At 37.5% G+C, this 26,106-nt stretch overlaps 2 protein-coding genes across 3 annotated transcripts; both read left to right on the plus strand.

Annotated features, from left to right (window-relative positions):
- The first annotated feature begins 1,664 nt into the window (after nucleotides 1–1,664).
- On the plus strand, nucleotides 1,665–9,669 carry samd7 (sterile alpha motif domain containing 7). 2 transcript variants are annotated; one of them, XM_067453244.1, is made up of 10 exons: nucleotides 1,665–1,914; nucleotides 2,093–2,208; nucleotides 4,973–5,094; nucleotides 5,232–5,355; nucleotides 5,682–5,812; nucleotides 5,905–5,983; nucleotides 6,138–6,826; nucleotides 8,300–8,421; nucleotides 8,513–8,623; nucleotides 9,158–9,669. In XM_067453244.1, the coding sequence occupies exons 3-10, from the start codon at nucleotides 4,992–4,994 to the stop codon at nucleotides 9,392–9,394; spliced, it is 1,596 nt and encodes a 531-aa protein (XP_067309345.1). In that variant the 5' UTR covers nucleotides 1,665–1,914; nucleotides 2,093–2,208; nucleotides 4,973–4,991; the 3' UTR covers nucleotides 9,395–9,669. The 2 variants fall into 2 exon arrangements, with proteins under 2 accessions (XP_067309345.1, XP_067309344.1); XM_067453243.1 differs by lacking the exon at nucleotides 1,665–1,914 and having other exon boundaries at nucleotides 1,931–2,208.
- A 2,254-nt stretch (nucleotides 9,670–11,923) lies between these two features.
- Nucleotides 11,924–25,790, plus strand: sec62 (SEC62 homolog, preprotein translocation factor). Its single transcript, XM_067452348.1, has 8 exons — nucleotides 11,924–12,022; nucleotides 16,240–16,348; nucleotides 16,480–16,585; nucleotides 19,007–19,220; nucleotides 19,307–19,402; nucleotides 23,352–23,412; nucleotides 23,488–23,607; nucleotides 23,699–25,790. Exons 1-8 carry the CDS (start codon nucleotides 11,987–11,989, stop codon nucleotides 24,178–24,180), a joined length of 1,224 nt encoding a protein of 407 aa, XP_067308449.1. The 5' UTR covers nucleotides 11,924–11,986; the 3' UTR covers nucleotides 24,181–25,790.
- Nucleotides 25,791–26,106: the final 316 nt, after the last annotated feature.

Consider the following 26,106-nt stretch of genomic DNA (forward strand, 5'->3'; position numbering starts at 1 on the left):
TGATTCATAGATAGATCATAGATTTGATTTGTTGTTTGAGAAAAAAAAGTAAATCGTAAAAAAAAGTTTAATTAAACCATAATTAAAAATTAAAATGTACTAAATTTAAGATCTAATGAGATTTTTTTTTTCCAGTGTAAAAAGGCTAGAGATCTATCAGATCTAGTTCTTTCAGAATTTTATTATAATATAATTGTGTATAGTCAAACCTGTGTGAATGACTTGTACTATACTATACTTTGTGTACTATACTATGTGTGTGTGTGTGTGTGTGTGTGTGTGTGTGTGTGTGTGTGTGTGTGTGTGTGTGTGTGTGTGTGTGTGTGTGTGTGTGTGTGTGTGTGTGTGTGCGCGCCCTTGTTTATATTACATTGTGGGGACCAAATGTTCCCATAAGGATAGTAAAACCTGAGATCACCTACATTGTGGGAACAAGCCAGCGGTTCTAACTTTCCAAAAGGCTTATAAATCATACAGGATAAGTTTTTTGAGAAAGTAAAAATGCAGAATGTTTCCTGTGATGGTAGGTTTAGGGGCAGGGGCAGTGTAGGGGGACAGAATGTACGGTTTGTACGGTATAAAAATCATTACGCCTATGAAGAGTCTCCACAAAGATAGTGAACAAGACATTTGTGTGTTTTTATATATATATATATATATATATATATATATATATATATATATATATATATATATATATATATATATATATATATATATATATATATAATTTATTTAAAAAATATTAAGATTAATAATATTATTTAAATATTTTATCTGATTTTTGTCAAAACTGATTTTTTTCTGGTTCTGTTCAAAAGCTTGGGGTCGGTGAGATGTTTTAATGTTTTTGAAAGACATCTAGCTGACTAAATAAAAAAAAAGAATAACAATAAATATTTTAAAATGTAATTTCTTCTGCAGTCTTCAGTGTCACATGAGTGACACAGAAATCATTATAATATGCTGTTTTGCTTCTCAAAAACGTGTCTTCTTATTAACAATGCTGTAAAAAGATGGGCTGCTTAATTTTTTGTGGAAAGTGTCATATTGTTTTCAGGAATCTTCAGTGAACAGTAAGTTCAAAAGAACAGCATTTATTTGAAACAGAAATTTTGTAACATTATGCCTTTACTGAATAAATGTATCAATTACTGACCCTTAACTTTTTTTAAATGGTATATTCTATATTGTAATTTACAAGGCCTAAAGTTCAAATGCTATTTGATGAAATACTATAGTAATGTCATCAATAAGCACTTGAGATTCCTGCAGCTTCACAAGCATTTGTTTAATCATTTCTTTCAAAGCTCTGCAAAACACAGAAGGTGGTGTGTGCATGAGGCCATTTATAATAACCAGCAAAACAGCTTTATCAACCCTCTGTCAGCTTATCCTCGCGGGAGGTGAACACTTGCCGCCAATCTCTGCATCTCCCCAAGAATCTGTTTTCCTGCAAAAACGCATATGCCGCCCAATTGTGCGCACACCTATCCCTGTACTAATTCTCCCTGATCCTCTCAGTGTTAAAAAATATAAGTCTGGGAACTGCAGACGATGCATAAGCGGGTGGTGAGCACAAACTGTCAGATTAACAAGTCTGAGCACATGATCATCCATAGGATAGTCAGGAGGGCAGGGGCCCAATTATTGCCACCCGATATAGTCTGATTAACACTCAGAGAATGATTTCTATGAGTTGCACTTGAAAGGAACTGGCACGTACTGCTTGTCTTTTCCATGGAAAAGGAAGCTGAGCGTTTAGGTATCTTACCCTCTGTCTTAAAGTGCTAACATCGGATTACTGAGGTAAATGTTGAAAGAGGTTTAGCCACTGTGCTTAGGCAGTGCTCTTAATTACATTTCAGCAGAGTGTCCCGCATGCAGTTGGACGAGAGATCATAGTGATGTCAGGTAAGGGGGGGCTTAAGCAGGCAGATAAAGCCAAGCTAATAGAGATAACTTGAATCTGTAATTAAAGGTCTTTTTTAGTTAAGACAAGGAGCTGGCACTTGTTGGCCAAGGCATCTGCGGCAGGAACGAAGACTTGGCAGTCCTAATAGTTGTGGGCTTTCTTCCTTTTTTGTTGCAGCTTCAGGACTCATGCTCATTTTGGAATCATTTTTCTTGTTTGGAATGAATGTATTGATATTTACTTCCTGACTGAGATCCTGGACAGATTCCCATTTTTCTGGCAGACATTCAGAGGTGAGTCCAATGTCTCGTCTGTCTTTATATCTTCATTTTTCCTTCTAATATTTGCTGTTTTTATACAGTTTATACTGTATATGTTTAACCTGTGATGTAAGGTAACAATTTAGACTGTATTTTAAACATTTAATTTCACTGTAGATCCATTACAACTATGTGCAACAATTTCATAGCACAGTATATTATTTAACATATGCATCATCCGTATATGACACTTGACTTTTTAGAGCTGTTTCACTGTAAAACTGCTTTGAAACAATCTGTAACGTATAAAGCGCTATATAGGGTGACTTGACTTGACTAGAACAAAAATTAGTTTGAACCTTAACCTCTATTCCCTTACATGTTAACATCACATTTAACTGTTTAGGTAGTTCTGTTCTTACACTTGAACCACTGGAATTACTGTATGCCCTTATCGTACAAAGGAAGTACATTAGACCAGATGATTATTATCTATGACCTGCCCAAATGCAAGGCTTGATTTAAGTCGTCAGCAGTTTTCCCTTAATTTATTCCTTTAATGAGATTAGACACAAGCAAATCCATCTAGTTCAAGTCTGTGACTTGGATATAGCATCACTTGTCGCATGTGCGACAAGTGATGGAATAATACATTTATTGTTCCGAAAGGGAGTCATATTTAAATTAAAATGATTGTTTGTCCAAAATTATCAATTGATACAAGCACGTTTAATGACATGCACCTATGTCTATGTTTTTTCAAATTATGCAAATTTATATTTTGGGGGTAATATTTAAAAGTCAGGTGCATTTTGATAAAAGTTCTCATATGAATTTTGGAAAAGTATTTAAAAAAATGTCACAAATATGTATGTAAATAATAAATATAGATAATAAATATCATTCCATCATTCTAAACACTCTTCTGTGTATCAGGCAGGCAGGGTTTTAACACTGTTGACGGTGTGTCTGCCTGCACCACATTTAACACATAAACCGATTGTATCCCAGATTTATCCCCAAGGTGTTTTTAGGACATCTCTGGGGCTAATGGAGGCTAATAGGCTTAGCACTTAGGGTGTATTGTCCAGTATGCTTACAGGCAAGGTTTGCTGAGGGTAAAACTCTAAACTCTGGGATTACCTCCAACACATCCCTTTAAAATGCTGTATAGTCAGGATTTAGCTAATAGGATCTGTGGGGGGAATAGGGGCCCTGAAGGTAGTTTGGGGGTTGGCTGACAGCAGGGCTACATGCATGCAGGTCAGCAGATGTAGCAGGCAGACTGCTGGACTAACAGGAGGATTACTGGACTCAGATTAGAACAGCTTCTTATAACAGAGGCAGTCCCATGCAGAATACAGGAGAATTATCCAAGAATTAACATCTGTTTAGATTTATCTAGATCGTGTTATTATTCCAGTAAAAAAATTCTTGCAGATTGAGAAATAGACACTTCAATAATATTTTGATTTTTTTTTAAATAAGCCGACAATCATTAATATAATATAATATAATATAATATAATATAATATAATATAATATAATAATTTTATATTATGATAATATTATATAACATATGATAATATAATTAGTGCTGGGCAATCGATTAATCACAATTCAAGTTAATAAAAGTTAATCTTTACATAAAATACGTGTGTGTTCTGTGTATAATTATTTTGTATATATAAATATACACTCATTCTTGTATGTTTTTTACGAAAATATGTTATAAAAATAGAAAAATATAGATTCAGTATACATGCAAATATACATGAAGGAATGCATTTTATATAGTACACAGTACACACACGTATATATTATTATTAAACATGAACTTTTATTTTGGAGGCGATTAATCCCGACTAATCGATTGCCCAGCACTACATATAATATAATAATATAAATTTTACTAATTGTTATAGCTCTGGATTTTTTGGCTCTACACAGGGGAAGTCGCAACTGGTTACAAAAGCTAATCTCAATCAGAGGAGAAAAGTGTTGTTGACAAATTTGTTACAGCTTATCATTTTCCCTCATTTCTCAATGTCAGTCTGAAAGGAGCGACATTACAGAAATATCTTACACCTGGGTGAGTGGAGATAAAGCACAGGAGAAGTGAACAGATGGGCTAATTTATTAGCTACAACACATTTATACTCTTTATAACATTTGAGTTCTTGGAATTTTTTATTGAATCTTAAATGTATGTTGTTCACTGTACTGTCTAAAAAAGTAATTATTAGTAGGCCTGTTAGATAGCTTAATAGTAGAATTAAAGTAGGCTATTGTTTTATGAGCCGTCAATAGCCGATGGGATCAGTTGTGTATACTAGCACTCGGTGCTATTTCAGGGACAGTATAGGCCTACCTACATTTTGTCAAGTACATAATGTCCCATACGTTCCAGACACTTTATGCATCAATGCTGGGGATTTATCAGAATCTTTCTGCAGCTTACATTGTTGCGACAGTAGGTGGCGACCAGTGATAGTCTTTATGAATGATTCGTTCAAAACACTGATTCATTCAACAATAAGTACGTATAAGTTAGGGGCCATTCACACAGAACGAGTTTTTGTGGTTAAGAAGGCAAGAGCAAGACAGATCAGTGGAACAAAACCCCATAAGATCTTAATATGACCCATAAATTCTGTCATTTATCCTCATGTAGTTCCGAACATGTATGCATTTCTTTCTTCTGTTGAGCACGAAAGAAGATATTCTGAAGAATGTTGATAAGCAAAAGGCAGTGTATGGTTTTGTACTATTTAGAGAATGTGTACGTTTGTTACAGTCAAGGAGGAGGTAGTGTCATGACCCCACGTGAACAGCTAAGAAAGATAACAGCGCTGGGAGAGCAAAGCGCCCTAGATGAGAAACACTGGTACCGACTGGTCAATGGAATGTCTGCTGGAGGTGAGGGTCTGTCACGGAAGTGGCACTGCCTATGAAACACTTTTAACTAGAGCTGATCACAATCTTGAAGAAATATAGCTATGAAAGAGCTAATACTATTATTTACACCTTCATCTATTGCCCTGTCTGTGAAACAGAGTTGCGGCAAAGGCAGGAGCTCATGATGAGGAACCAGATGGCCATGGCTCCACAGATCCTGGCTCAGGGTCAGCAGAGACTGCAGGGTGTTCCCACACAGTTTGATCCTCGCTTCATGGAAAGGTTTGTTAGAATGAATTCCAAAACTAACAAGACCGTAAAAGGAGTATCTCTGATACTAAAAATGAGACAATTCAGCTATTATAGTGCTCAGTTCAGGCAGAGTGCAATAATCATGTGCAAATATAAAGAACATTAAAGGTAGGCTGCATAAAAATAGCATAAGCAAGAAACATGAAATACCAACAACAACAAAAAATAGAACATGGGAATATAGGAATACAATTTAACAATAATATAATTACAACACGTGGTAGAAAATGGAAATAAATCAGATAACAGAATGAAGTCAAACAATATGACTTTAATGATGAATTAATCCTCTTTAGCTGCAGAGAACTGGTGCCGCCCAATGAGATGGTATCAGCTGATGCTAGACAAATCCATATGGGTGCCCACCTCGGCCCACCTCTGACCCCAAACTCCAACGTTATTCCAGGCCGGGGATTCCCTGGCACAGGTTGGAATGGGATTACATACAGGTTAATATTACACAATCAGGGAAGCTCACTGAGCAATCTAATTTGATATATATATTTTTTTAATTTCCAGGTTATGGCTTCCTTCAAACTGAAACTATGGAGACGGTTGCCAGACGACAAGAGTTAATTCACAAACAGAACATTGCCAGGTAAGTTTCTGTCTATTTCCCTGCCATGTAAAACTATATTAAATTGGATAAAAAAGGATGAATACAATACAAAGCTATTTTGTAGAGTACAATACAAAGCTATTAATAAATGTAATCAATATAATCTTTTTTTCTTTTTCTTTTTTTTTATGAGGATGGAGATGAATGCTATCCTGCACCAAAAAGAGTTGGAGAACGCCCACCAAAAGGGTCTTATTGGTATGGAGAATCCCATGATGTACCAGGGCATCCAACCCAATCCAATGGCCTTCAGGGGCCGCCAGCGTCTCCCGGATGGTCATGATGTATTCGTTCACCGCACCACACTTGAAGACTTGCATGCTAACAGTCTCCTCATGTCAAGCCCTTACCCACCGATCAGCACGCTGCAAAGGGAGCGAGGACGCAGGACAGGCAGGAGGACCACCAATCATAAGAGCTCAGACAGCAACATTACTCTCCCCAAAGGCCAATCAGACGAGAAGAACATCGAGCAAAGTCCAGGATGTGCATCGGGGGAGGAGAAGGAAGTTGAAGGGAAAGGTGAAATGAGCACTGAGGCCAACACCAGCAAACCACACCAAACCAAAGTAGAAACAGAGCTATCTTCAGCCAACAGTAGGAAAAGTTTTAAGGAAGGAGAGACAGGCATTCGCAAGGCATGTATTAGTGGACAGGAGGGTTGCGCAGAAGTCACGAACTGCAATGCTAGCACCAGTGAAAAAGACATTTCTAACCCTTGCTCGGCTTTCCAAGACAAGTTTCTGTACCCATCTGCCACTGGCCCTCTCACGGGGATGCCCTACATGCTCCCCGTGCCAGGAAATGGACTTCTACCACTTGGTGTGTTTGTTAGTTCCCCCTTTTTTTAAATGCATTAGTTGTGTTTAGCAGTGTTATTTTAGTATTATTATAATATTTATTAATATTTTAAATGAGTTTATATTTTTATATTTTCAATTTACTTTTGGGTAAAGTTTTAGTAATTTTGTTATGTGCTTTAGTCTTTGGTTGTTTTTTATAGTTAATATTTATTTAGTTTTAGAATTTAGTGCTTCAACTTCAACAGTTAGATGCAAAGGCAACATTTCTATGTTGTTTTTATTCATCTTTTTTTTGTTGTTGCTATATTTCAATTAAAAAACATTTTTTTTAAACATTTTAGTTAACCATAATAACTTTGTTAGACATGTTTTATGAGCCAATATACATTTCTCTTAAGAAATACAGTGCATCCGGAAAGCATTCACAACGCTCCACTTTTTCCACGTTTTGTTGTTACAGCCCGGAAAAAGTTTGTTTGAAATCTTTGCAAATGTATAAATGAAAAAAAAAAAAATCACATGTACATAAGTGTTCACAGACTTGGCAATGAGACTCAAAATTGAGCTTAGGTGCTCCTGTTTCCACTAATCATCCTTAAGATGTTTCTACAACTTGCCCGGAGACCACCCGTGGTAAATTCAGGTGATTGTACATCATTTGGAAATTGACACACCTGTCTATATAAGGTCCCACAGTTAACAGTGCATGTTAGAGCACAAACCAAGCCATGAAGTCCAAGAAATTGTCTGTAGATCTCTGAAACAGGACTGTGGATCTGGGGAAGGTTACAGAAAAATGGAGATGGAGCACAGTGGCCTCCATCACCCGTAAATGGAAGAAATTTGGAACCACCATGACTCTTCCTAGAGCTGGCCACCCGGTCAATCTGAGTGATCGGGGGAGAAGGAAGTCAGGGAGGTGACCAAGAACCCGATAATCACTCTGACTGAGCTCCAGCATATATCTGTAGAGAGAGGAGAACCTTCCAGAAAAACAATCATCTCTGTAGCACTCCATCAAGCAGGTATGAGTGGCCAGACGGAAGCCACTCCTCAGTAAAAGGCACATGACCACCGTCTGGAGTTTGCCAAAAGGCACCTGAAGGAGTCTGGTCAGATGAAACAAAGAAGACTGGGAGAAACTGCTCAAAAATAGGTGTGCCAAGCTTGTAGCATCATACTCAAAAAAACTTGAGGCAGTAATTGTTGCCAAAAGTGCTTCAACAAAGTATCGAGCAAAGGCTGTGAATATTTATTTTTTGTTTTTTGTTTTTTTGCAAAGATTTCAAACTAACTTCTTTCACTTTGTCATTATGGGGTATTGTTTGTAGAATTAAGGGAAATAAATAATTGAATCCCTTTGGGAATAAGGCTGTAACATAAAAACATTTATAAAAAGTGAAGCGCTGTGAATACTTTCCAGATGTACTATTAAGACAATGATGACACATTAGTCAATTTGACCTATTCAATTGTATTTGTTTTCAACTAGGACCTCCTAATATGTTTCTTAATGGAGAAGAGATGTCTTCATTACCAGATATTCGCAAATGGACAGTTGATGACGTCTTCAGCTTTATCAGTGAAATGCCAAGCTGCGCTGAATATGCACAGGTAGCCTAATAGAAATGTAAAATGACAAAATGCAATTATAATTTTAAAGTGTTTTTTTCAATCTCTGTATTTTGTGTGTCATCCGCTGCAGACGTTCAAAGACCACATGATTGATGGAGAGACGTTACCTCTTCTTACAGAGGAGCACCTCCTGGATACACTCGGGCTAAAGCTTGGGCCGGCGCTCAAGATACGATCCCAGGTATTTACAACGTTTCAAAAGGATAAAATTCTCTGTAATATCCCAATAAGCAAGTTAATCATTAAAAGTATGGAGAATTCTAGTGAAATAAACTGTACAGAAACATGACTTATTTTAAAGTCAGCATGAAACAGAAGTTGCAATAGTCTTTTCTTGCCTGTTGTGATGTATATCCAATCAAAATTGCTTCTCAAACAAGAACAAATGTAAGGTGGGATGATTTTAGTCCATGGGGAATTTATTGGACAGTTATGGTTTGCTATTGGTGGTCAAGCCAATAAATACATTATCAGAGAAGAGATGTAGCTGCAAGATGGAGGGGTAGTTATTTTTTTTATTTTTTTAAAGAAAAAAAGAAATGTGCACGGATAAAATCATTTATAATAAACTCAGCAATATTCCTTTAATTTCATGATGAAGTTATGGGTTCTTTATATCCTCCAAAAGGTCCTTGATATTTTAAAGGTTAAAGATTATTAAAGAATAAGCTCTCTCTCTTCTTACTCAGTATAGGTTATTCTACTCTCTTTTTAGTTGTCCCGAAGGATGGGTAACATGTTCTACAACATGATGAACTTGCCCCTGCCTGTCTCAGGCCTGCAGCCTCCACCTGAGAAAAGTGGTGACAGATCATCAGACATCAGCTCCCCCCTCAACTGCAACAGCGTGGAGCTGCTCAGCAGCCCCAGAGACACAGAGGCTCTTAAATCTACGGAGCCTATTAGTGAAGCTGATAATCCCTCACCGACCCAGATGAGTGAGACCACCTGAAATAGTATAAAAAAATATATTGGACTTCTTTTTTTCTTTTTTTTACCTCAAAGTCTTTTATTGTTTTGACACCTAATGCGTAAGGTAAACAGAAACGGACATTTCTATAAATACTGAAATCATATATTTTTAAATATTCATCACAAATATATTATGATTTGTGTAATGCATTAGGTTTAAAATGTGGTCTCCAACAGAGTAAGAATGATGAATGCTGGATTTTTCTATGTATAGTATATTTTGTAATATTATAAGTTAGTAAATCAATTACAAATAATTTTGCCCCTTTTTTATTGTAAAATTTTATTTTGGTTTTTACTTGAATTATTCTCTTTTGTCATGTGTTGTTTGCTATGAAGTAAATAAAAAATATATTATTCCTTTGGTATTTGTTTGCTTACATTGGTATGTTAACATTTTTAAAAGATTTAAATATATTTTTTACAAATACATAAAATCTGTACTTTTCTTTTTCAACAAATGAAAATGTTGTGTTTCAAACTTTTGCATTTTAGTGTAGGCCTTTCTTTGATATACTGAATTGTTTTAGTAGGGGAGATAAGATCGGAGCCATGTGACAGTTTCAGTTTCCTCTGGCTTTCTTTATGATTCCACATAAAGGTTTTCCAGTCTGTGTTGCTATCTCCTAGCTACAGCAGAAAAACTAATTCTGAGGTAAAAAAGTTTAAAAAAATAATAATAATAATAATAATAAGAGAATATTTAAATATACTCAGAGGAGAGATCAAAATTAGAGAACAAACTATTTCAACAGAAGGGCAGTTTTTTAAGCATATTTCAGAAGTTAAATATATTCTGAAGTACAGTATATACAACTTAAATAAGACAATTGAAAAATAATACTGGTCAAAATTAGAGAACATTTTCAGATACCTTCAAGATTTGGGTGTTAATCTAGCACGTGGTGCTGATTTCCGTAATAATCTGGCAAACCCTATTTAACTTGAAACAAACTTTCCAATTTTCACTGACTTTGCAAAATGGCAAGCCGCTCTAAGGTTACTGAAACCTTACGACACCAGGTTGTCCAGATGAAGGCCAAAGGGATGACTCTTTCAGCTATTGCAAAAGAAGTTGGTCCTTTCAAATCCGTAATTCCAAGAATATTGAAGCTTTGCAAAGACACTAATTCATTCAATGTACCCCAAAAGGTACGCAAGACCAATGCACGAGAGGACAGGACAATGCGGAGACTTTCAGTGTGGAATCAGTTCAACACTGCAGCTGGAATTACTCGCCAGTTCAGAGCTAAACACAGCAAGCATCCATCTCGCCATACAGTGTCTTGTCATCTAAGAGAATTCAGACTGAAAGCTCACTCAGCAGTGACCAAACCGCTCATCAGCAGAAAGAATTAAAAGGCTAGACTAACCTTTGCTGAGGAGCATGTTGTGTGAACAGAGGAGAACTGGTCCAAAGTTCATTTTAGTGATCAATGCAACTTTAATTTATTTATGTCTGATGGGAAACATTATGTTCAGCATCAAACTGGGGAAAGATTGAACCCAAAGTGCCCAAAGAAGTCTGGTATGAAAGGTGGAGGAGGAAGTGGCGTGATGGTTTAGGGGACGTTTCTGCAGCAGGAGTTGGGCCTATTATACAGCTACATGCAGAACCTCAGAACCCGTTTATCAGAACCTCTTTCGGCAACATGCGGTTCCTTCACTGCGAGCATCTCCCAATCAGCCCGTAATTTTTATGGAAGACAATGCCAATGACAATGCCTATCACACTGCAAAACGGGTAGCTGGAGCAGTGTGAGTATCTAGTGATGTCCTGTGGCCGCAGATGTGCTGAGCTCATTCAAAGCAAGGGCCTCTGTACTTCCTACTAATTTTTGACTGCTGTAAGCATCACATTTTAGTTGTAATGTTTTTTGTGTGTGTGTGTGCTGCATTGGTTATTGTTCTCTAATTTTGATCATGGTGTTTTTGACAAAATAAAGGTTTTTGTTGAAGTACCTTGGTATTTTGTAAAACATGCTAGCAGAACAATGGTATAACCACAGCAAATCATCCTTCAAAATTCAAACAATGAATGTGTGTGTATATATATATATATATATATATATATATATATATATATATATATATATATATATATATATATATATATATATATATATATATATATATATGTCAGGGCCTTCTCTGCTGATCCTGTCAAAATCATATATATATATATATATATATATATATATATATATATATATATATATATATATATATATATATATATATATATATATATATATATATATATTGGTGGCCAAAATTTCGATTTAAAATCAATCAGAGCTAGAAATGTGGAAATGTATCTTCACAGTTAAAGCTTCATACAGATCGAGAAGCCTTCTTTCGGGGGATCAGATCCCCCCTAAAAAGCTCCCTTTTTGTAGCCTAATACTTTGTGTAACACTTCGTGTGCCTCACCTGCACTTCAGATGGCAGTATTCATTCATTCAAAATTTGATCTGCCAAGCGAAGAAGTGACGGGCTATTCGAAATATCGCGAGATCTCCCTCCTCACTCTATTCGTGACCACGTCAAGGGAACCCAGAAGTTAGAAATCATGGCGGAACGCAGGAGACACAAGAAGCGAATTCAGGTACCAAATTCACGTAACATTAGCTATCAGATGCTCGATCTTAGATCTCTGTTTGACATTGTATCGTTTCTCGAGTTAGTGTTTTGTTCGACATAACACACAGTTGTGCATTGAGCCGTTATTTTTTGCAGCGCTCTCATATATGGGAGGTGGATTATTTATCAGTGTTGGCGCAATTTTTGCGCCTCGCTTCGGTAATGTAATGTATCGTTTGGCAGGTATCTAAACATTTATACACTTACTCGATGTTTTGATTTCAGCATGACCTGATTTTAATGTCTCTCCCCTGTGAAGAGTGTGTGTCTGGTGGCACAGCTGATGTAGTTGGCCATCTTAGCTCGGCACAGACTGTTCGGTTTGCAGGCTGTTCTTATTAACCAGCTGCTGCTGTCTCATGTGCTTCAGGAATTTAACCAAACATCGTCCATAATACATAACTTCTCAAAGATTGCACCATCGTCACATATTTGTAGTCTATTAAAGAGTCATCCCCCTACCCCCCAAAAAAATAAAAATGGTCATTTACTCACCCTCATGTTTTTTCAGTCTAATTTGACTTACTTTCTGCGTTGAGTAAACATGGACTTAGGCAGGATGCCTCAGTCACCATTTACTGCATTAAAAGTGATCTGTGACTGTCATTCCAAAACATTTAACCTATTATTTAATTTCCCATAAGAACGTCAATTTTGTTGGGTGAATTATTCCTGTAAAAACATTCTCCATCATTAACGTGTGTAGCATCCTCAATATATGTCAATAAAAATTCAAGTGCTGCAAATATGTGGTTCTGCCACTGACTTAAAACCAATGCCTGGTTTCACTCCCCTTAGAGTTAAACAGTTGAGTTTTACTGTTTTTGAATCCATTTAGTGGATATCTAGATCTGGCAGTAGCACTTTAGCATAGCTTAGCATATATAATTGAATCTGATTAGATCGTTAGCATCTCACTCAGAAATGCACTTTCAATATTTTTTTTTTACATTTATTTAAAACTACTATTTTGAAGAAATACTGTTCTGTAATTACATTGTGTACTAAGACCGACAGAAAATGAAAAGTTATTTTCTCTAGACTGTTATGGCTAGGAACTATACTCTCATTTCTGCCTAATAATCAAGGAACTTTTCTGCTGTAACATGGGTGCAGCAGGCGCCAGAGTCCTACATAAAAGTGGCTAAAACGGGTGGATAGTGACATTTATAAAATTCACAGGTGGGGATGCAGGCGGATAAGTAATTATGTGCGGGTGGGTAGAAGCACGGATGAAAAATATGTGCAATATTTCTGTGGCGAGGTGGACGAGCGAGAGAGAAAGTGGGGCGTGAGTGCAAATGAGTGTCACCTGCGAGCCACACCAGTCTCAAGTCCTCTCATGAGGGAGCTTGGAGGCATATAAGGACGAGCGACAACAATAAAGGATGAGAGATCACCAGATCTGGATTTTACGTTGAGTTGTGTTTGTGTTATGTGTGTGCGTGGCAGTTGTCTGCGAGGGGCTGCCCACGTTACTTTCATTTGTTTGGTTAAAGTGTTTAACCAAAACATAAATGAGTTATAAAAAAATTCACCCCTCTCACAGTTGTCATGAAGGTCAAAATTAGCTGTATAGGGCAAAACCACAATTTTTACCAGGCTGTAAACATATTTTTTTCTGCTCTAAAGTTGGGGATATTAATACGGGGCTCAATAAGATTCTGCTCCCTTCTGGAGCCTGTCCCTAGTGGCCAGTCAGTGAATTGCTGTTTACATTTCGTATTGGCTTCAAGAGAGATTGCGGGAGGTTGCCGCTTGATCACAGCATGTAAAGAGGAAAATGTTGGTGTTATTTTGTCACTGTTTGAGCAGGAGGCTAGATGGAGCCGTTTACCTCAAGTCTTTGTGCTAAGCTAGGCTATCGGTGGTGCGCCGGACAGAGTTATGGTACAGAGATGAGAATGGAGCTATGGAATCCACCTATGGAGGATCTAACTCTGGGGGATACGGTGAATAAGCTAAAGTCCCAAAAAGTCGGTGTATTCCTTTAAAAAACAGCATTTATTTGAAACGGAAATCTTTTGTAATATTATAAATGTCTTTACAGTTATTTTGATCAATTTGATCTGTCCTTGCTGAATTAAAGTACTGCTGTAAATGCCAAGTAAATTAAAATGGCATTCCTACTCTGATTGATAGAGGAGAAATCCTGCATTACTTTTACTTAACAATCAATAGGAAACCCTGAATTAATTCTTTAGACTGTAAAAGTTTCCAAGCTAAAACAAAGAATGAATGTTTTTCACTGTCATCATGCCAATTAGACTGTTACAGGGAAGTTCACCCCAAAGAAATCTGTCATCATTTACTCACCCTCATGTTTTTCCAAACCTGTTGATTTCAGGTTTTATTTTATTTTTACCGTACAATGAAATTGTGACCATGACATTATTTAAAACATAAATTTGTGTGCCGCTGAATAAAGTCAGTCTTACAGGTTTGAGAAGAAATTAATTTTCATTTTTGGGGGTATTATCCCTTGAAGCCTGCAGCCTGTTTAATGTAGTAAAGCTTTCACTAACAAACCGTAAAGATAAGACCAGGGCCTACTGTATTGCAAGACAAGTTACCACAGTGACTGTGGACCTGCTTAAACCACCTGGTATTAAGATGTTTTGGTTGTTTGGATCACAAGTGGACAAGGGCGACACATACCCGTTTATACCTAAGGCCTGTTGCATGAAGCTAGCTTAACAAACAAACTCTGAGTTTCAGAGTAGGTTTAGAGTTGACAAATACAGATAAATCCAACCTGGTTTAGATCATGTTCAACCGTTTCTCAAAGCTGTCAACTCAGGTTTAATCCAGAGTTTGCGATCAACTCTCAAGCGCGTGCAATTGAAAGTGTGACGTGCGGCAAATTTACAGCTATTACTGTACGAATCCACATCTGAATTTTCAAGAATATATCACTTCAAAATTCACTGTACGGTTGCGCTTTGCTGTTATTTTGATGCATTTCTAGACTTGTATTTAAAATGTTGGCAAGTATTTACAAGAGCAACATATTTCCTCACCACTCAAACAAATTAAAACAAAAGTACGTAAACATTTGAATTGGGAGGTTATTTACGGCAGCATTTATTCTTATCATACTAAGCATATGACATTTTATTTACAGCATACAATCAGACCTCAGGCTTAAGAGTGTAGTTATGCCTGGTAGTCATTCATTACTTATATGAAGGATGTCTCTATAGCCTGGATTTGTAAGGGTTTTTTTGTATAGCGTGGTCACACAAGTAATGATCTTTAGTTTAATAAAGCGGGTCAGCGAGGACTCTGTCTGAATGGAGATGGTAATTTCAGTGTATGGATTACAGAGCACAGCACATCAGTGTGTGTGGTGAGCTGAGGCTTTTAATTAGTTCACATTCATTGAGTCCATGACCACCGAAGGTCCTGCTGCCAGTGTGGGAGGTAAATTTCAAAGGTTTTTTCAGAGGGGATAGCTGGATTCCTGCACTGCTGTTCTCCTACATTCTCTTAGGTGTCATTTTTCACTGGAATTAAGGGTTGTAGCCAGAGGAACAAACCAGCTTTTCTTGTAAATTCTGCTACTATGAATCTTGGTTTAGTATCCATGTCCTCTGTCTGTAAGATTTCTTTTAAAATGTTTTGGAAGTCTATGCTTCCCAATGCTGCATTTATTTGATAAAGACAAAGTAAAAACAGGGATATAATTTCAATTTATATGACTCATTTTCTATATGAATATTTTAAAATGTAATGTATTCCTGTGGTCAAAGCTGAATATTCAGCTGTCATTACTCCATGTCACACGATCCTTCAGAAATCATTCTAATACTGATTTGCTGCTCAAACATTTATGATAAATTTTAAGTTTAATGTTTTTGTTGAAATGTATATACATTTATTTCAGGATTCTTTGATGAATAGAACGTTTTAAAAAGTAGCATTTATTTGAAAAATGTCTTTTTTAAATAAAAGTATCAATCTTTTTAAATCATATTGACCATAAACTTTTGAACAATAGTGTATTTAATATTGTCTGATGGTATTAATGAATAAAAAAATCGCAAATTTCTGCTGATAATTAATATGGTACTGAATCTATATATTGTAATGTGTTCTGATTTAAAATTCAGTTGGAAACTTTAGATCTTCAGCAGACAAGTTTTATCAAGTCTTTACAATCTGTGATCTCACTTTTTTCAGGAGGTCAGTGAACCTACCAAGGAGGAGAAGGCGGTGGCCAAGTACCTGCGCTTTAATTGCCCCGCCAAATCCACCAACATGATGGGACATCGAGTGGATTACTTTGTCGGTCAGTGCACTCATTCCTGTCTTGCTAGCTTCTGTTCCCTCTGCATATGGTTTAGTCAAGGTTTCTTTTAATTATTTATTTTTGGCTTCAGAGGCTGTCATTAAACCGAATGTTTGTTTTCTGCTCATCAGCCTCTAAAGCAGTCGACTGTCTGATGGATTCAAAGTGGGCCAAAGCGAAGAAGGGTGAAGAAGCTTTGTTCACAACCAGAGAGTCGGTGGTGGACTACTGCAACAGGTACACCTAGTCTTTTTCTCACATTTTATGAATGCAGAGTGGGATTTTATTGGTTTTTGATATTACAAAGCTGTTAAAAGGGACAGTTCACCCAATTTGATGTTTATTTGCTTACCCCCAGTGCATCCAACATGTAGGTCTTTGTTTCTTCAGTAGAACACAAATTAAGATTTTTAACTCCAACCGGTACTGTGTGTAGGTCATATAAGCATGTGAATGGGTAACAACTCTATGAGAGCAAAAAAAAAACATTATTAGACAACATGCACAAAGAGCCCTGTGGCACATGACGACACATTGATATCTTAAGACACAAAATGATCCGTTTTACGTGAGAAATCAAGCCGTATTTATAAAAAAAGTACCTCAAATACAACGCTTTATCCAACAGCCTGGAACGTGCTTCACTTTCGGTTAGTGTTGTCACGATACCAAAATTATGACTTCGATACGATACCAGACTAAAATATCGATATATCGATACTAAAACGATACCATAGTAAAAAAAAAAAAAAAAGATAAGATGCTTAATATGACAACAGAACTTGTTATTATTCATTGTTATTTTTTACTACAAATTCACGTGGCCATCATGTTCCTAATTGGGCATCGTTTTGATTTGAACAATTAGTGATCAATTACTATTAAAATTATCTCACAAATTTTTGCTATCTCAATGTATTTTTTCCAATGGGGTAATTGTGTTGCAATAGCTTACACACAGCACAAGAAAATGGTAAATTGAATTTAAAAAGACGAGTAAACAGTAATAAAATAAGAACAAATAAACTGATTACAAACAATAGCAAAAATAAATGCAATAGAATAGAAGATACAAATTAAATACTGCTTTATTTTTTCAGGTAGGTCTAACATTCAGATAAGAAACTGAATTAAAAAAATGCATAGTAATTACATTTAAAACAACATTGGATAATGTTCTTTGTAAAAATTCAATAGCCTACAGATGAAACTATTAAAGTTACTCGAGTTGATCAGTCAAGAGCAGTGTGATCGTTTGTCTTTTTGTAGTTTGAATAACAAATGACTGCGGTCCCTTTAAGACTAACAGACGCATGGATCCTAAACACTGTTCCTGTTACTCGTTCTTCCTGAACTGTTTGCGACTGTGTTTACGTTAATACTCTTCTAGATGTGCACTGATAATTCTTTGAGTGTATTTGACCAACAATAAGCTGGAAAAAGAAGCAAATGTTTGCACTTGCACTTGTATCATGTCAGAGGCGGCTGTGTGTGTGCGCTTCAGATGTGAGCACGAAATCTGCGGGGATTAGTAGAATTAATTTATGTGCAATCCCGTGCAAAATTCAGACCGATCACACACTAACACTAACACACTGTCATGAGGAAAAATTCCAGCAGAACGCGCGTTCGCCGTGCTCAGAGGTTAACCGGGCTGAGTGAGAATGCCGGTGTGTCAACTCGCTTTCGGTCAGAGGGGAGAGCGCAGCTGGTATCGATGCTGTAAAAACTCGAATTGTATCGTTTCAGATATTCCAGTATCGATACATATCGAAATATTGATATTTTTGACAACACTACTTCCGGTAACGTCAATATACATGTTCTAGGTATACGAGCCTTCACGCGCTTCACTTCTGGTAAGGTGAATATACATGCTCTGGCCCGAGCAGATATACGATCCAGAGCGTGTATATTGACCTTACCGGAAGTGAAGCGTGTTCCAGGCTTTTGGATATAGCGTTGTATTTGAGGTAAAAAATTATATAAATACGGCTCAATTTCTCCCACAAACTGATCGTTTTGTGTCTTAAGATATCAATGTGTCATCATGAGCCACAGGGCTCTTTGTGCATGTTGTCTAAGCAATTATTATTATTTTTTTGCTCTCATAGAACTCTTAACGTTACCCATTGACATGCATTATATGACTGGCCTACAGCAACGGTTGGAGTTAAAAAAATCTTCATCTCCAAAGTCACCTGCATGTTTGTTGCACTGGGGCTAAGCAGATAAACATCAAATTTTCATTTTTGGGTGAACTATCTCTTTAACTAAATAATCAGTTGAGATATCGATGCTAAAGAACATGCAGTCTCCTATGTTCACTAAGGTAGTATTAATTTGATCACAAATACAGTAAAAAGTAATATTGTAAAATATAACAGTATGCTAAGTTGGCGTATTAGAAACATTTCTAATTCATCAATATTAAAAACATTATTGTGGAATCACATTTTCTTTTTTGTAACATATCTTTACTTTTGAATACATTTTTCCGGAATATTTTATTAAATCACAAATGTCTTGTTCAATAATTTTGTGTACATCTCATTTGATTTCATTATATTTGGCCTGCTCCCTTTGAAAACTTGAAAAAAAATCTGAGTCAGTCAATCATTAATTTGCCATTAATAACTCGGGTCTTCCTATTCACAGGCTCCTAAAGAAGCAGTTTTTCCACCGAGCCCTGAAAGTGATGAAGAAGAAGCCAGAGAAAGATGTAAAAAAAGAGAAGGAAAAGGAGAAAGAAAAAGAAAAGGAGAAGGTTAAAAGTGACAGCGGCAAGGAAGAGGAGAAAAAGAGCAAAAAAGATAAAGACAAAGACAAAAAGAAGGATACTGAGGCTACTGACACAAAGAAGGAAAAAAATGTATGACTAGAACATCTGCGAAGATGAGTTCTGTTACATGTGCATATCATGAATCTCATTTTGAAGGCTTATTTCTGTATGTTTAGGATGACAGTCCAGGATCTCCAAAGAAGAAAAAGGATGTGAAAAAGAAGTTCAAGCTGGAGCCTCATGAGGACCAATTGTTCTTGGATGGCAGTGAGGTCAGGATGAGTAGCGTTCAGAAAATCATATCTAACAGATGCTTGTAAATATTGTACATTTTACTTGACGATGAATTGTCATTTGCAGTTAACCATTTAATTGACTGCTATGCTCGTCGTGGCTAACAACGCCCTTCAGCTGTGACTTATGGCTGATTTATACTTCTGTGTCGGACCGGCGCCGTAGCCTCTACGCCAGGGGTCATCAAATATATTTGGCCACAGGCCACAAAAAATGTGCCATAACTTGGCGGGCCAGAATATAGTCAAGGGATAATTTAATAAATAAATAAAAATAACTCAAAACATAAAAGAGGATTTGAATAAGCCCATTATTGGTATTTTGATTGCTCTTAACGAACTATGTTTTATTACTTCCACTTTCCATATTGTAAAAAATAAATGTATTTTAATTAGCTTGTTACACATGGAACCTATTGTAATAATTATTCGACGTCACAGCATACTTTTATGCTCATAATTATTCCTTGGCATCCTCACGTAGTAAACTGTATTTTTTTTGCAATCGTTTGCATTTTGGAGGTAGGCTAAACGACTATCGAGTGCACTGCAGAGTGATGTTAACATTTAAGATAGCACTATCAAAGAGTCTAAAGAGGAAAGTTAACAGCGAAAACAGGGCATACAAACAAGAATGGGAATGGTGTGTCTAATCTACAACGAAGTTGTCGCAAAGAATCAGACGGCACCACGAGACGAGGCACCTTTTTTGCTGGTTCTTGTCAATATGTTTTGATAAAAAGGAAGCTGAATTTGAGTTGTTATCGTTCACGTGTTGGTGCTGACGGCCCGCGATATAATCAAACGTTTCAATGGTTCACTGTTCGTTTTGTCATCATACCAGACATTTCATGATGGCTCTTTTTGAGGCGTGTCTAGTGATCTATTCCAGACTCTTTGTCTGTGTTGAAAGTTGAAAGCTCTGAATTTATCCCAAAATTAAACATTGTTGCTAAAACGTTGCTGTATTTTTTTAAAAGGCAAAATCACTAAAGACAAAACTGATTGAATATTGATATAAATTCGCACTGTCTGCTCTGAGCGAGGCTCGAACTTGGGTCTTTTCTGCACGGTAGTCTGACGCTCTAACAATGAGGCTAAATGCTGCATAATTTTCCATTGGCCACTAGACAAACTGAGCGTCTCTTGAACTAATGGGAGTTTACCTGCACAGTTCTCATTAGCTCGTGTCTCATTAGCTCGCGTACACTGACAAATATATTTCAGAACCAGCCGCTATCAAAACAATCTGCCAGATTCGGCAGATGCAGGCGCGCCGAGGACCAGATATTATCGCTGGCGGGCCACTTTTGGCCCAGGGGGCCGCCATTTGCCGCCCAACTGCTCTACGCAGTGGGCTACGCATCAATTTCCATTTACACTTCTGCGTCAACTTGCAGTTACACATGCAGAGGAAGGGGCAGGGAGGGGTTCTGGTAGACTAATCACAGTGCTTGCAGTCCGTGTAGAATTGAAATGTTACATTTTTGGAGAGGGGTGAATGTGCGGTGAATGTGTTCTTCCACAACCAGGAATAGCGCAATAAAGGTCCTGTTCTTCGCGATTCCATCTTTCAAACTTTATTTAGTGTGTAATGTTGCTGTTAGAGCATAAATAATACCTGTAAAATTATAAAGCTCAAAGTTCAATGCCAAGCGAGATATTTAAAGGGGTACTTCAGTGCTGGGAAGATGAATCTATATTTAAACTGGGTCATCAATGTAGTAGAAATGTGAAATTATTTTTGAATTTGGTGTCTTCTAGACTGAGAAAAGACAGAAAATGTATTTTTGTCCCATGGGGATGAAAGACTACAATTCCCAGAATGCTTCGCTGCCCTGTGAGGCCATTCCCAACACCACCAACTTCATTACTGTGACTGAGTTAGAGAAGACACTACAATTAAAAACTGAACGTGTCTGTTCAATATAATGAGTGAGTCACCGCGCGAGTGTCACAGCACTGAGCACTAACTGCACGAGTGATGAGAGCTGAGGTAATCGCGACTACACTCGCGGCATACATTCACAACGCGAGTTCAGTCTGGCACGCGTTTCAGTTCATGCCTTTGCAAGCTTAACTTTCATAGAAATGAATTTGAGAAGTTAAAAGACTTACATTGCTCACCATAGCTCCGTTTAAATGATCCTGTCTGCAAGCTGAGCTCTCCCTGCCAGCTGAGTGTAATCGCCCATCCCCCATGCACGGATTCAAAACATGCGGAAATAGCTCCCTCTGCTGGCTGTAGTCTTTAGCCTCTGGGCAAACATTCCTCCTATGATGCAAAAATCGTCATTTTGCATCATAGGAGGAATTTTTCCAGAAATAAAATGCATAAATCTCTTGTCTCAGGGAGATATGAGGGGGGAAAGCACAATAATTTGAATATTCTCCAGGGTTTCTACTGATACAAAGCCATATGCTAATCGCTGAAGTAACCCTTTAATTTAACTGAAGTTCCCTTTCAAAGCCTACAGCGAACGGCCGGTTTGGATTACAGCAGGAAGTGCAGGGATGTAATGACATCACTAGGCACAAGAACACGCAAAATAGGGGTGCGTGGTTTTGTTGCTCTCCCAAGAGCGCGCATTCGGCGCTTGCATCTCCCCGTTATGGTAAGAGGCGGGACCTTTCCGGGCAAAGTGCACTAAGCTGCTGTCTAATCACAACACGGGAAGTGCTGGCCCAATCAGAACTCGTTACGTCTTTTTGAAGGAGGGACTTCATAGAACAAGGAAATCATCGGGCCGTTTTTAGGACAGAGGAAACTAATTGATAAGTAAATTGTGTGAAAAATACTGTTTTTACACGCGAAACATGAACTCATGTTATATTGCACACTGTAAACATAATCAAAGCTTCGAAAACACGCGAAGAACGGGACCTTTAATCTTCCTTGGCATGTTTATTGTTGTTGACAATCTAGCACTAGCCCTCCATGAGTCGGTGGGCGGGGCTACTGGATTAGACGTTCTGTAGAGGCGCATTTAGTCGCGCACTGACGTCAGTAGAAGCACAGGACCGTTTGCTGGGCCTGGTGTCTATAAAAGCTTTTCTTTGACTAACAAGGAAGTTTTCAACTCTGAAGCTTAGAGGATATTCTTATATTACCATGACCTTTATATATCAAAAGCTCAAGGAAAAGTTGATTTCTCAATTCATCACCCCTTTAAAAATAAATGAAGTATCACACATTCCTAATATTAGGATCCAAAGGAAGCTTATGCAGTGACTGTGTTCTTCTACAATATCTTGCTATCTTCTTCAGCATGTTTATTGCTGCTGGCTAGCGTGATCCAAACAGCTCTATGAGTCGGTGGGCGGGGCTACTAAATTAGACGGGCTTATTCTGTTGGAGGCATGTTTCGCCACACGATGACATCAGTGTGCGCACAATCTATAAAAGCTTTTCTTTGACTAACAAGGACGTTTTCAGCTCTGAAACTTACAGGATATTCTTATATTATCATGACCTTTTATATATCAAGAGCTCAAAGGTACTTTTGAGCTTCACATACTTTTGTCATTTATTTGTGTTAATTGCGTTCGATTATTTTTACAGGTGAAGGACTTTAAATGAATCGCATGCGTTAACGCTGACAGCCTTAATTATATACTTGTTTAGATTATATTAGATATAAGAACATAATACTAGATTATAATGTACTGTTTTCTCCAGTACGACTGTACAGCCAAATCTAATTTTGTCGCAATATTATCCTGTTTGACACTGTGAAGCTGCTTTGACACAATCGTGATTGTAAAAGCGCTATATAAAGTTGATTGATTGATTGATAATATTCAGGCTGTCTAGGTATTGTTAATGTAATTGGATTATTTAAATATTAATCAAATATACTGCTATAAAATCTTCATTTTTACTTCTGTTTTTTGTTGTTGTTCTTTAAAACATTTGTCTTCCCTACAGGTTTATTTTTGGGTTTACGATCCAGTCCACTTTAAAACCTTTGCCATGGGATTGATTCTAGGTAGGATCTCTTCTTCTACAGTGTCTGTCGTTTGACTGGCTCAGCACTGATACAGAGCGTTGTGTGTGTTTGCAGTCATTGCCGTCATCGCAGCCACTCTGTTCCCTCTGTGGCCTGCTGAGATGAGAGTCGGCGTGTATTACCTGAGCGTGGCGGCAGGATGCTTCGTCGCCAGCATACTACTACTGGCCGTTGGTACGACTTCACATTCTAGTTGCAATTAGATATCATCCAGCAATTTCAAGTGACATCTTTTCTCATCGGCTTATTCCTTCTTTTCATTCAGCTCGGTGCATCTTGTTCCTGATCATCTGGGTGGTGACAGGTGGCCGTCATCACTTCTGGTTTCTACCAAACTTGACAGCGGACGTGGGCTTTATCGACTCTTTCCGGCCCCTCTATACGCACGAGTACAAGGGTCCCCGCTCCGGCTCCAAGAAATCCAACAGTGAGAAATCTGACAAGGGCACGGATTCAAGCAAAGCGCAGAAATCAGACAGCGAGGATAAATCGGACAGCGAGAAGAAAGACGGCGAGGAGGAAGAGGATGAAGACGAGAATAAAGAAATGGAGGTGAGCGAAGAAGCGGGAGCAGAGCGTCAGTCGGACACAGACAGTGACAGGCGAGAGGACGAAGGTTCGCAGCACAGCAACGGCAACGACTTTGAAATGATCACCAGAGAAGAGCTGGAGCAGCATACGGAGGAGGAGGAGGAAGATGAAGAAGAAGAGCAAAGTGAGACAAAGCCCTTGACTGTTCAGACATAAACGTTTTCCCTCACTCCGCACACATACTCCCATGCTCCATGTGGACCTGCTGACGTACTTCTGTCATGTTCAGAAGATGTTTCCCATTTCTGTTCAGGTTGATCTTCCTCTGTGAAAACAGACAGGCTTAAAGATTAAACGCGAGCAGTAAACGGCTACGATGATGACAATGGTATATTTGTGCACTTGACACACGGTCTGCTTCATACATTTCTGCAAATGCGTTTTGTGACCCTAATGAGAAATAGTCCTTGTTAACGGAAACAGAGAAGTTAAAAAATGGGAGCAGTATCCTTGACTGTGGTAGGCAGTTATTTAAAACCAAACTCCATAGTGAGGTCGACTGCATTCAGAAGGGGAAACTACATCCACATTTGTGCCAAATGATGTGGGATATTAATGCTTTTTTTCATGTACATTAAAATTATGACCAACTTCCAGATAAGTAGAGTTCAAACACGTCATGCCGTAGCTCGTGCAGTATGTCCTCTAGAGCCAATCACATCCGTTCTGCATAGCCACTGTTTCTCCCATCTGGTGTTCAAAGTCCGAGGTTGATAAATCAATCGTACTTCCCCGAGCGGCTGTGGTCCAAAATAGTTTAAGTTTGCATTTTAATAGGGCCAAGGTCCAATACTATCTTTCCGTAGAGTTGCATACTATTGGCTAGAGTATTATTTTACATTTAGCTTTTTTCTTTGACTCATACTGAGGATGATATTTAAGAGATAAAATACAAATGTATCATTTATATATGGATTCTATAAATCTACCAGAGATATTCATGCCAGCAGTTCCAGTTCAGCGGGAACTGTACTCTATTTTATAATGTCAGACACACAGGTTGTTCATGTCACTGCATTTTGTACTAATACTAAAAACCACCAATTATGTTTTCGCTGCTGAAGACTTAAGATAGATTGTTTCTGGACATTTTATTGGAATTGGAATGCCAAAAACATCTGAGTTCTAGTGGTTCTCAAATGCGCACAAGACGAGGTTGCGAAGGTGTTTTTCCTACCGTATATTGTTAAATTGAAAATCCTTGTTAAAGCATTCCTCAAAATTCATGGTCAAGTTCACGAGGAGCAGGGAAAGCCCTCCTGCCTGAGTGAACGTCTCTTCAAATGTGTGAATCTTTAACCACGTCTGTAAGTAGAAGATCTTGTCAGTCAAAACCCCAGAGGGGTCTCACTTAGTGTTCCTGTAGAAAAACGATGCGTGTTTTCAATATACTGTCATTGACTTTGAAGACCTGGATAGACTGGGCATGACACAACGTGCAACTAAAGACATATGTTTTTACTTTCTATGGAACTTCACTTGTTTCTGTCCCTTTATCTTTGAGTGAAAGATGCTGATATCCCAGATGATTAGGTTTTTTTGGCAGGAAGTTTCATTTGACATTGTGTGTCTGTCATGTAAAAATTGAGTTATCATTTATAAAAATAAAATCTTTTTTTTATGTGGTCAGCATCTTTAACTAACTAACTTGTCTGTATTTGGATCAATGGTGAGGATTGTCTTTTTGCAATATCTGGAGAATAATTTAAGTATCTGTCAAAAACTGTATCTGTATCCTTTCATTGCAATAAAAATATAGAACACAAGCTATTTGCAGTTATTGAAAATTGTCACAAATGGGGAGCTTTTAAAATTTTATATTTCACAAGCGATTATAATACTTTTTTATATATTCAATTGCTCTGCAAACATTAGATTGTCTGACTTAAAGTTATCACTACACAAATGAAACGATGTTTGTAACTTGTTTAATTGGGGGAGAAAAATGTAATGTTTTCTATTATAAATAAGAAAATAAAACAATCCTCAGGATTTTAAATGTACCATTTAATCCTGCAGTGGTAAAGTCAATTTAATCATAAAATATAAGGATATATTTAAAATGATAAAGAAAACATCCAA

The sequence above is a fragment of the Pseudorasbora parva genome, chromosome 9, assembly GCF_024679245.1.
Source record: "Pseudorasbora parva isolate DD20220531a chromosome 9, ASM2467924v1, whole genome shotgun sequence".
Classification (NCBI taxonomy): domain Eukaryota; kingdom Metazoa; phylum Chordata; class Actinopteri; order Cypriniformes; family Gobionidae; genus Pseudorasbora; species Pseudorasbora parva.

Coding starts and splice junctions, on each gene's coding strand:
- samd7 (XM_067453244.1), top strand. CDS start 4,992: ATGACCCCACGTGAACAGCTAAGAAAGATAACAGCGCTGGGAGAGCAA. Junction 5,356..5,681: donor GATCCTCGCTTCATGGAAAG/GTTTGTTAGAAT, acceptor AATCCTCTTTAG/CTGCAGAGAACTGGTGCCGC. Junction 5,984..6,137: donor CACAAACAGAACATTGCCAG/GTAAGTTTCTGT, acceptor TTTTTTTATGAG/GATGGAGATGAATGCTATCC.
- sec62 (XM_067452348.1), top strand. CDS start 11,987: ATGGCGGAACGCAGGAGACACAAGAAGCGAATTCAG. Junction 16,349..16,479: donor TCGAGTGGATTACTTTGTCG/GTCAGTGCACTC, acceptor TCTGCTCATCAG/CCTCTAAAGCAGTCGACTGT. Junction 23,413..23,487: donor TGCCATGGGATTGATTCTAG/GTAGGATCTCTT, acceptor GTGTGTTTGCAG/TCATTGCCGTCATCGCAGCC.